Source organism: Coffea arabica, chromosome 7c, assembly GCF_036785885.1.
Source record: "Coffea arabica cultivar ET-39 chromosome 7c, Coffea Arabica ET-39 HiFi, whole genome shotgun sequence".
NCBI classification, from domain to species: domain Eukaryota; kingdom Viridiplantae; phylum Streptophyta; class Magnoliopsida; order Gentianales; family Rubiaceae; genus Coffea; species Coffea arabica.
Genome location: NC_092322.1, coordinates 15,168,013 through 15,179,875, shown reverse-complemented (window position 1 = coordinate 15,179,875; position 11,863 = coordinate 15,168,013). Strand labels below are relative to the sequence as shown.

Below are 11,863 nucleotides of genomic sequence, written 5' to 3'. Positions count from 1 at the left end.
CATTGTAATCAAAATTTGAGACTAGAATTCAAGCAAAAAAAAAAATTATTTAACAATTTAAGTGATTTGTCGATTAAAATTTCATAGGTAATGGGATGTAATGTACACCATGATGGAAGATTTAATGCAATTTTTAGACTATAAAGGTCGAATTAAAGTTTCGTGATTTTAGATGGTAAATCCGAAAATAAAAAGTTAAAATTTTAAAAAATTCCATAACGTGAGGTGGTTTTTGCCCTATAGCTTCAAAAGAGCCTATCCTATGCTAATGCAAAATTTCTAGTAAAAAAAATTATTTTATGTGTTTAGAATTGATGAAAAAGTTTTGTATGGACTACCACATTTTGATTTTGATTTTGATGTTCATGAAATAGGAACTTGTGCTTGTATTCATGTTCTTCCTTGAATACCATATGTCATTGATTGGCCTGCATATTAGTGCACTAAAAGACCACTCTATGTGAGGAATTCATCTTAAGTGGTCAAGTCTCATGTTACTATAAGTTATTCCAAAAGCATAATGATTTACTAGTGTTTTCGGTATACACTTAAGTTTTATATAAACACTCAAAAAACTCACCTTCCAAAGCGGAGAGCCTATATGTATGCTTACCTGAAAAGTGCATATTTTTTAGGATTATTCTCACTTTACCCCCTTAACGTTCGGTGTCACTATTAATTTCCCTCTTAACGTTATCTTTTAGTCATTTTACCCCATGACTAACGGTCAAACTTAACGGAGTCCATGGTATATTAGACTAAGTTATTAAAATGGAGGTTTGAAATTTAAAAACTAAAAAATGCCATGAAAAGGGTATAGGGGAAGTTTGAAGTTCTAAAAAATAAAGGGTTAATCACAGTTTGCTTTGAGTTTCAAGGGTAATCACACTTTACCTCCCATGAAAATTAGTCAACCTTGGAAATCTTAACTCTGTAAAAAGAAGAAAAAAAAAAGTGCGTTATGACATTGCCCTTTTATTGCTAAAATTATCTATAGTTACTATTATTGCCCAAAAGAGTGAAGTTTGATTTAATCTTTATTTTCCTCCATTGAGTTTAAAAATAAGGCATATTGGCCATTTTTAACAATTTTGATTAAGTATTTGATATTTGACTAATTTTACCAATAAAATAATAATAATAATATTCTAACACTATATATGAACAAAAATCATAAGAAATTATTGTTTGAAACATAAAAAGTTTAATATTACCTCATGTTTTCAAATTTTGCTAAATGTATTTACAGTTATTATTGTGTTATTTACCCCCTTATTATTTGAATTAAAGTCTAATAAATTGAAAAAGGTATGCATAAAATAATCATTAGCCATTTTGTAAGAGAAGAATCTGGTGATTCTCAAGGAAATCTTGATTTGTGTCATGCTTTCCGAGAAGGCGAAATGAAACTTAACTTATTTTGCTTAAGCAAATAATGTAAACTAGACCTGTTTTTTGCTGTATCATTTTAACTTCTGACCAAAAGGTTACATCAGTTTGTCCAATGTTCTTGCCTGACCATCATTTTGAGGTTGAGATATAGGTGTTCTTTTTACTCTCTTGATTATGGGTAATTAAACTCTTTTAAGATATTAAAATCTCCTATTTGCTTAAAATAAAATCTCGAGTTTTCAAGATTTTATGTAATTTGGTGTTACATTACCACGTTTAGTTACTTTGGCTTGTTGATCCTCCTTAATACCAAAAAAGGCAAAAAAAAAAAAAAATGCCAACTAAACCCATGCAAAATAAACCACTGAAAATGTGGGGGAGAAAAAAATAGATAAATTAATAATAAACTACTGTGGAGAAGGAGGAAGGAGGAGAGGGGTGGTAGATGGAAGTAGAAAGTAGTGGCGAGATTTATATTTTTAAATTTTTTTTAAGTGTGTATAAAATTGTTGTGTTTGAAGTATTTTAGAAGTGTTTTTGAAATGTGTTACCATAGCATTATATTTAAAAAACTTATTTTTCAAAAAACGAGCTAATCCAAACAGACATATTTTAGACAACCACAAAAGGGCACTCGTCCCTCTAGAATAGAGAGAAATCGCGCTCGACGAGGGAGAATATTTTTTGTCCCTAACTTTGAGTGGTTGACATGAATTAAAAAGCATTTTTGTTTGGATAGTGGATTATTTATAAAAATTTATTTACTTATATTATCAATATATTTTTCAACCACCTTTTTTATCTCATATACATTATATCAAAAAATGTGCTATAGTATTTTTTTTTTTTCAAAAAATTGTCCCATATGATCTATTATCCAAAGTCGTTGTGCACAAGTGTTGTGGATGACATTCTTCATTGTCTAATGTATGTCAGCAAAGAAAATGAGCCAAGATATTCCCAGGATTAGCTACCTAGTTTGGTCTACTCAAAACAAGTCAGTTTAGCTAAAAAGTTACTTCATCTTAAAGAATATGAAAGTGGGGAAAGAAAAATGCATCAAATGAAGCAACCTCACTTGGTAAAAAAAGAAATGAAAATGAAAAAAGATTAACGTCACCACGATCCTAAAAAAATGATTTACCATTATGCCACCAAAATGATGAATATTCTAACAATTCTCAACACTTCTTGAATGAATGACAAATTTTTTTTTATAGAATGAAAATGCAAAAAAAAAAAAAAAAAAAAAAAGATGGGCACAATACTTTCAATTATCTTTAGCTTTCGAGATCACTAGAATGGATCAAAGTGATTATGTGTCATTTGATGGCAATATTAACTTCCATGTATACAGTTCTATTAATAATGGGATGTAACGTGTGGTAAAGAGTTGAGATTTGAATTTATATGATGTAAGAATTTGAAAATTGCTTATATTACAAGTTATTACTCTCCACTTATTTCTATAATCGAATCTATACTAGTTTTAATACTCAGACATGGAAGCGAATATGGTTGTATTTTCGTCCAATTCGATATGACTGTTATGCTTGCTACATTCTTGATGCATGATAACACCATATAGTTGTATTTTCAAAAAAATTGATATACATAAATAAAATATTTCACATATATTCAGTACAATACAATAGTATAACATGATTATCTATTATAGGCTCCCAGTGGGTAGTTAGGCTAATTTCGATCGTCTGTTTTTACAGTAAGATTCAGGGTTCGACACCCACTTGCTGCCGTGGCTAATTTCGATCGTCTGTTTTTACAGTAAGATTCAGGGTTCGACACCCACTTGCTGCCGTTGTTGGGCATCTTTGAGAAGAGCTTTGCCCAGTTTGGGGGATTAGTCTGGATGATTTCGGGATATCCCTCCAGACCGTGAAAAAAAAAAAGATTATATACTATAGAATTAAAACGTACGTGACACAGCGCCTCCGCGCCTGCCTCGATGCCCTGATACTCAATCAACGAAAAGGAGGAAAAGGGAAGGGATTCTCCTTTCAAGCTCACTACAAAGATTAACACAAGAAATCATACACTACTCGTAGAATTCAGCAAGAAAGCTTGAGACTTTCTTTGGTTGTAATAATTATTCTTGGCAGAAGCATCAGCTGAAAAAATCATCACCCCATTAAATATCAAATCCATTTTCTTCAAGAAGCCTTAGAGCATCAAAGAATACTTCCCCTTGTATTCCTCTACCATTGCCTTCATAGCTAAGGCAAAACTTTGGACTTGTCAAACTGTGCAGTCCTAAGTTTGAAAGCCTCAAAGTATCCTCCAGGAGTTCTGACCCTATGTGTGTATAACTGATGATTAACATAATCAATAACATCTCCAGAATCTTTATAAAGCTTGATATATGGGATCACAATGCTGTAAAATAGTGCAATGCTCGCGAAAAATATGATGCTTTGGTTCTTGAAGAGACTCAAAAGTTCACCAATGCAATAAGCAAAGCTGTCATTATGTCTGCCAAATCTTTTGTTGTCTATGTCGATTCCATCAAGATGGTAAGTTTCAACCATGGATCTCAGTGACGAGTATGCATTTGATATCCAATGCTGAGTATCAGCTGGGATGTACCAATTCAGGGCCTTTTTGCCAATGCTGCAGCCAGAAAGGCTAGCCATGACTTTAACATTAGGATGTTTGGCCTTGATGACTGCCAGTAGGGCAGTTCACGGATCGGATCGCAAGCAACTCGAATACCAACTCGACTCGAGCTTGGTCAATATCGAGTTCGAACTAATCAAGTCGAGCTCGAGTTCAAAAACATTAAACTCGTTGGTTCGGAGCTAGATTATATACATATATATATTTTAAAATTTTAATAGTAAAATTATATATATTTCTAATATTTTATTATTTGTTAAAAAATTATTATTTTATTCATTTTAAAAAATAAAATAATTATTTTTTATTTTTAAAAAATAAAATAATAATTATTTTTTTTATTTTTTAAACTCGAGCTCGACTCGACCTTGCGCACTGTGGAAGCCTAGAAGGTTCGCTCCGCGAACCGTACTAATCAAAACAGTATGCTCGTTGAGATTGAACTTGACATTTTGAGCACGTCGAGCTCGAGGTCGATTAGGCCAAAGTTCGACTTGATTCAACTCGTTTGCACCCCTAGCTGCAACAGATTTTGGGGTTAATGTTGATGCCCAGTAAGGTGAAAAGGTTCCATTTTGGGGGTTTGCCTAATGGATCTGCATCAATAGCAAAGCCAAGTATGAAGTGAAAATCTATGCCTTCTTCTATGGGTACTGCATCAAATCTTACTGGTACTCCTGTGGCTCCGATGTATTCCATCATCACCTTTGCATCTGGATAACAAGTGAAGGTCTTATTCTTGATCCTAATTTATTACTCCAAATCAAGAGAAACAGACTACAGCCTATTCAGTAACTTAAACTAGTAAAGATCAAGAAGATTTGGCAAGAAAGGAAAAAAAATTAAGTTCCCCTTTCTCCATAACCTATCTTCATGGTTATTAACTCCTGAAAAGATGTACATTTTAAGCATTTGTAAAATCTTTAACCGAGCTAAGATTCAAAAGACTTGAATTTCAACTGACTTAACACAATATTAAGTAGAATTATGATGAAAACAAGAAGAAGAAGCCGTAAGTACTCAGGATCGGCCTTTAGAAAATCAATTTCATGCATACCACGAAGACTTTGGAAACTGAAGGCAATTGTGAAAATGTGAAAGGAGAATGAGGTGATTTTCAGCCATTTCCTTTGGTCAATATTACCAATTAGTTCCTAGCCAACAAGAAAGTATCAAAAAATTTTGCTTCTTTCGTTCAAAAGAAAGGCATCCATTACATGCTCCTTGTCTTTTGCCTTTTTTTTTTTTTTTAAATTAACTTTGTCTTGTCTTTTGCCATTTTTTCAAGTTGAGGAAAACATGAATTTTATAGAGTTACATACATTTTTTAATACTCATCTAGTAAAAACAACCTCAAAATTCTACTAAATTATAAGTTATTCTCCCTCTTTCTTCCGTTAAAGTTAGGCGTAAGGATCCTCTTTTTTTCAATCATTGTCTACGAACACAATTAGACTTTGAACATAAAATAAATAAAAATCTCATCTCAATGAATTATAACTAGACTTTGGATATTAATTACAATATCTCTAATGCTATCACCATTGTAAAGTTTGTTAATCGAGCCAAATTATAGTTTCTTCCTTGTCATCCAAATTGGATAAATTATGCACACCATGATAAAAACGTGTATATACACGATTATGCCTACAATGTCACTTGAGAGGAGGGGATGAGTTGGGTGGTTCTAAGAGAAGAAAGTGTAAGTGAAAGATTCTACACTCGAACCCTCCCACTTACACTTAAAAAAAAAGTCTACAATGTCACTCTTCTTCTTAAGGATGCAAAGCTGGATTAGTCTTTAGGATATCTTAAAATAGACATGCACGTTAAATTCTACCGTCCATAATTGTCAACCATTGGAGCAATTGGGGTGATTTGGGATGGTTTTTTAATTGTGGATGCAATTTATTTCCACTGCCGGAATAAGTGATCCTAGTTTATATATAGTAAATCACTAAATGACAGTGATTAGGGATCCTTTACCTTTGTTGAACAAGAATTTTGGACAGTGATTTGTAAGCTTTTGTACTCTAGCAGTTTCATTAGTAGCCAGATGAGTAGGCCTTATAACTAAGGAAAACACTTAGACACAAACTTCGCCAATAAATGTAATCAAATTTTGGAGTTTACGTAGGTTAATATGCTTGGTACGGTTATTTGAACTTTAAAGTTTTGTCTAGCAATAGATGGAATTTACGTAATTGTTTTGCTGCAAGTATCTTTGAAGCTAGTCATGACCAACTTGTGTGCAAGTTTTTTTTTTTTTTTTTGGGTAACTCGGAGCATGCCTCGACCCTATCCTTTTGTATTCGAGCCGGCACACCAAATCGGAGGGCAACACTGCAGCCCCATGCAACGTCTATCCGGGCGAGTCATAGGGGCTCAAGAGAGGAGTTTCGATCCCGGAACCTTTGTGCAAGTTGATTGAAGCAACATTAGGTCAAATAGAAACGATTTGCATGATTTGGGCATCACTAGATTTGATTTGACCTCATTTAAAATTTCATAGAAATGTTTGCAAATAACTTCAACAGAAAATCCATGGTGAGGGATTTGGTTACGATCTGGGGTTACACTTTGGACCTTTACAGAATTGAATTCTTGGCCTCTATCTATGCAAGTTATGCAATTTTGCAAGGGAAGACATGAAGACTTGCAGCACATTGATCGTGTTGAAGTTTCTTAGGAAAAGCCGAATGAATGAATCTTAAAGTATCTTAATCAATAGAGAAAGAGCCAATTTCCTGCAAAAGTTGGCTGAAAAAAAAAGGTTAATATTCTCAATGGGAATGCAAATTGAGGAAGTATGCGTTGAGTTACAAGAATAAGAGGATGTGACCAAATGTTTTCTGTTGTGCAGGATTCCAACATATACTCCCATTATCATCATAGGTCAAAACATGCATATGAAACCATAGATAACTTATAAGAATCTGACAAATTACCCGTCAGTATACTTCTTATATCGGCATCGAGATTCGAACATAACATTTCCCTGTCCCTGCCCCACCACCCTTGAGGGGCTAATAGAAGTGTTATGTGTAAATGTATAAATGTATTAGTAAATGTATTGTGTTAAATATAAATGTATAAATGTATTGTATTAAATGTAATTAGAAATTTAGTATAAATGCTTTAGTAAATTTAGCTTAAATTAATAGTTTTTATTAGTATACATGTAGAATTATTAGTATAATTGATAATATTAATTATATTATATACACTAATATACATTATATAATACTTATAACTAATAATATCATTATTATAAGTTTATAACTAATTAAATTATAATATATATATATGTGTGTGTGTGTGTGTGTGTGTGTGTGTGTGTATTTGATTTTCTTTTTTGAAAGGGGCCGGGACAGGGGCACACTCTCCTGCCCCTCCCCCGCCCCATCAGCCCTCGCAGCACGAGCGTCCGCTGATCCTTACCAATTATATCAACTTGTGTTTGCGACTGAGTTAATCAAGATCCATGCCGCATAGCTATGGACAAGAGCTTAGGAATTTTTTTCATATACACGTACCAACATTGAGTTCCACATTATAAGTTTATGAATCAAATTGTGAAACCTATCTTTCACTGCACTGCAAATCCATCTCCCCCGAGGGAAGCTTATTACTGCTTAGTTGCCTATAGGATTCGAAATTCTTGCATCTTTTATGGAAAATAAGTAAATGAACATTAAAACTTAGTAGACGAAAAGTTTTTTTTTTTTTTTTTTTTTTAAACATCACTTGATCACATGCCATTTTTTCTTTGCTCAGTATAAATAAATAACCATTATTCATTTGACTTTGCATTAGACAAACTAACTGCAAACAGGTTTCTTTGATACCTATACAACACAAAATTACAGATTCCATTTATTTATCAGTGTCTTCCAATGACTAAGTCTGATAAAAGTCGCTTACCGGCTGTAAATAGAGACACATCTCCAATAGCAATGCAAAGATTACAAAATCTGCAGCACATCTACAAAGTAGCGAGCAAGATTATTGAAGAATTTTCTCGCTTGATCAAACAACTCAGGCATAAGCAACTCTGAATTACAGCTTTGAAGCAGCATCCTTGTCCAAAAACCAAGCCAAGTTCCCTTCAGGGGAAACCATTTGCACTGGAAGCAGATCAGATTTCTGATCATCACTGCCCAGTGCTTTACGGATTACATCAGCTTTACCAGCTCCTGCCACAACAAGTGCAACATGTGCAGAAGAGTTTATCACTGGGAATGAGAAAGTTATCCTCTCTGGGGGAGGTTTTGGTGAGTCCTTGATGTAGGCAACCCATTTCTTGCTTTCTTGAACAAGTGGATGCCCCGGGAAAAGAGATGCTACATGTCCATCTGGGCCCATGCCCAAAAGCATAAGATCAAACTTTGGAAATCCAGTGGTGCCAGATAATTCTATTATCTTATTGTGTACCAAATGCTTGAGGCAGGTCTCATAGTCATCTGCAGCACCCTCAGCAGACAATGCATCATTAATGGCATATACATTGCCAGAAGGAATTGGTACCTGAGAAAAGGATTTCACTATGTTCAACAAATTTTCAAGCAGATTGTATGTGGATTTAAAGATGGATGGTCTCCTCCACAACTAAGATACAAGAATCAACTAATCATACTAGAATAGAAGGTATCATTGAGAGAATCGGAAAAGAGGAGGACATAAGAATGAGCGACAAGAAATGAACTGTCTAAGAATTACCACTTGTCTGACATACAACTATATATTATGTTTAAATTTTGCAGTTGGATTACCAATAAGCTAACACTGTACTGCAAAATAATTCTCTCCTCTTACCTTAGAAGATAATTTGAATTGAGGAATCTGCCTGACCAAAAGAAAAATGATAAACTTCATCCACTACTCTTATTGCTTGAAACTAGATATTTTAAAATTTGAGAATTTCCTTACCGAGGATATAATTATGCATGCTATCTAATCAAAGCAAAACCAAAGATACTCATAAGTAAGAGATAATTAACTGAAGCAGTAAAACCGTGAAGACCACATAGCTTGACATGTGAAGTAATAAGAAGCAGGTTAGCCCACAGTCTCAACTTGCAAATGAGCACCAACATGCACAACTAATGAACTTTCTGAAGAGGGGTAGATACAGGATTTTGGCCAAATTCACAGTAACAGAGATAAATGGTACTTTTCACATGCTCTGGAGTAGCAAAAGTCTCTATCAAGAATGGGCCTAAAAACAAGACAGCTCCTCTTGCAAAAGGTATAACTTCAATCATTCACCCCTTTCCACCCACCCTAACCCGAGGAGTAGGTTAGTGAAAATGGAAACCACAACCTATTAAAACTGCAACAAGTCATCTGATATCGAACAATCAATTCAAATTCAACATCGAGATGGAGTAGTTATCCCTGCACTTCATTGGCAACTCAGCTCATGCTAAGTAGGCAGTTTAGAAATGAAAATGACTTGGCACATTTTTGCAGGTTGGACTTCCCAAGTGGGCATGCCATTTTTAAAATACAAGAAAACTTGTAAGGTCCAATCAATTCCAAGCCCATGAAAACAATGTTGATTGTCGCAAATAAACAAAGACTAGACATCTGTAACTAGCTAGTTCTTTAGACAATACTGTTTCATATACTTGTTAAAAGCAAAACATATATTTTACTATAATGCGACCAGCACAGGGCAAGAATTGAAGGTGAAGTACTGGTATCTGGTTATTCTATTATGCTAAATTACCATATCAGTCAATGCTTTCCTTTATCCAAGAAAAAGATAGTTGTTTTACTTATCCAGCTCACATGACAAATCCATCAATCAATGACAGTTACCATGTAATGAAACTTGACTTGTCTTCACAAGCAAAAGTTACAAGGATCACCCTAATACACTGACCATTCAAATCAAGCTTACCTTGGACAAGAAGCCATTATGAGCGAGTAAATAATTGCTATCAGGGTGATCCTTAGGAACTACTCTTTCATCAACCCAGAAAATATGCCATCTTGCCCAATCCACCGAATCAATATGAGGCGCATCCACTAATTTCCTGCCATTCAAGCACCAAATAGACATTTTAGTAAGGGGAAAGAAAACAGCTTTACGACACTAGAAAGAATATATCTTTGACACCTGAGAGACTTGATAAGAGAACCGCCGGATAGAACAACTGTAAAAGCACCTCTCTCTCTCACAAATTGATTTGAGAGATGGGCAACATATTTTGCTAGTGCCAATGCCAGATCCTCCTCTGAGTCAAAAACTTGCACTTTGCCTTGAGTTTTCTCATCTGAAACCCCAGCCATAGATGCCTTTGCTCTACAGAGTTGCTTCTTAAAATTCAAATTAGTCACAGATAATTCTTCTTTTGGTCCGAGTGAGCAAGAAATGGGCTTAAATACTACAGGTTGACAAGCCAATTGAACAGAAGGCAGTGATCGCGTGAATGAAGTCAGACAATTTGGTATTGTGCGCACAGGAGAGGGAAGAACAAGATAGCAAGAAGCCATCAGCAGCACAGACTTTATTGTTTCATACACGGAGAAAGCAGACTGCGAAGTAATAGTGGTTTGTGGAGACTATGAGAATGAAGATTCATAGAAAGAAGTTCTTTTGTCAATTTAGCAGATTCTTTATGAAGCTATAACACGCAATGAGGAAGCTATGGTAGACGATTAAAGAAAGAAAATAAACATGTGAGGAGCAAAAACCAGCAATTGATAAACCAATATTGAGAAACACAAAATAAGTTGCAGCAGGAAAAATGGTACCATAAATGCAGAAATCTAAAGTGAGGAAAGAACTTTCACAGAGAAAGAAATGGCACAATCAAAAGATAAATATGAAATTTTTTTTTTTTTTTTTTTTGCTCCATTTGCTTTGCCCTTTTAGGAAAATTGATCCGTAAAATTTCTAAACAAGCTCCCAAATTACCTCTTTCTTACACACACACCGTCTATCAAAAAAGTTTTACAGCAATACATGTATAAAAAACTCTTCTAACAAAACAGCCAGTGAATGAAGAAGATAAAAATACAGTACCTCTCAAAAGTCTGCAAGTCAACGATGCACCAAACCTGCAAAGTATATAATTGCTATAAACCTTGTTCAAGCTCTCAAGATTTAAAACACTCATTAATTTAATAATCCAACCAAATTAAAGTACCAATTTACAGCACAAATAGATGAATGCTGAGACAAAAGCAAGGCGAAGCACAAATAGAAACATATATGAAGAATAAAAGACGCCAAAATCAGCATATTTAAACAATTTTCAGGATTTCTAACATGCAAAAATTGTAATTCAACAGCCATTGAACTCCCCCCCCCCCAAAAAAAAGGAGATATTTTCTCTATAAATATCTTCGGATTAATTTTCTAAAGCATGGCAAAAAAAAAAGAAATTATGACGAAAAGATGAAGCACGGAAAATATGAAAGCAAAAATATATATAGGCATCAACTAATTCTGCTCAAGACGAAAAATTGAGTCTTTTTCAGCATCAGGGAGATGATAGAAAAAAAATAGCAAGAAACAAAATGGAAATGAAAAAAGGCCGAAAAATGAAGAAAGAAAATAAAACCTCTCGCCCGGATAAGTTACTGCCCAAGATGAGAAGAAATATCTTCTGGGCTTGTGATTTTGTTTGCTCGTAGATCGCCGGCAAGCTACTAGAGCCGTCGGCCGTCAGTCGCCGTCCCAGGTGGTGGGTGATGGAGTAGATCAGCTGCCAGCTGGTACGTTAATAGTAGGATAGGTAAAATGGCCGGAAAAGGTCTCCAACATTTTTCACTTCATAGGATAACTAGCATCCACGACAGTATAATAATATTAAATTCTAATCAT

The 11,863-nt window shown here is 34.5% G+C and overlaps 1 protein-coding gene and 1 pseudogene across 2 annotated transcripts; both read right to left on the bottom strand.

The window, feature by feature from the left end:
* Positions 1-3,441: 3,441 nt before the first annotated feature.
* Positions 3,442-4,728, bottom strand: LOC113699636 (chitinase 1-like; annotated as a pseudogene).
* A 3,081-nt stretch (positions 4,729-7,809) lies between these two features.
* LOC113699214 (probable 6-phosphogluconolactonase 4, chloroplastic) lies at positions 7,810-11,863 on the bottom strand. 2 transcript variants are annotated; one of them, XM_027219413.1, is made up of 5 exons: positions 11,601-11,863; positions 11,060-11,094; positions 10,151-10,336; positions 9,932-10,067; positions 7,810-8,553 (listed from the first exon to the last, which is right to left on the bottom strand). In XM_027219413.1, exons 3-5 carry the CDS (start codon positions 10,321-10,323, stop codon positions 8,086-8,088), a joined length of 777 nt encoding a protein of 258 aa, XP_027075214.1. In that variant the 5' UTR covers positions 10,324-10,336; positions 11,060-11,094; positions 11,601-11,863; the 3' UTR covers positions 7,810-8,085. The 2 variants fall into 2 exon arrangements, with proteins under 2 accessions (XP_027075214.1, XP_027075213.1); XM_027219412.2 differs by having other exon boundaries at positions 10,151-10,569; positions 11,601-11,813.

What these genes read in the sequence shown, in the direction of transcription:
- LOC113699214 (XM_027219412.2), bottom strand. Translation starts at nt 10,527, where the DNA reads ATGGCTTCTTGCTATCTTGTTCTTCCCTCTCCTGTGCGCACAATACCA. An exon ending in TCTCTTATCAAGTCTCTCAG is followed by an intron (nt 10,068 to 10,150) that starts GTGTCAAAGATA and finishes CTTGAATGGCAG; the next exon opens with GAAATTAGTGGATGCGCCTC. An exon ending in ATAATGGCTTCTTGTCCAAG is followed by an intron (nt 8,554 to 9,931) that starts GTAAGCTTGATT and finishes TCCTTTTCTCAG; the next exon opens with GTACCAATTCCTTCTGGCAA.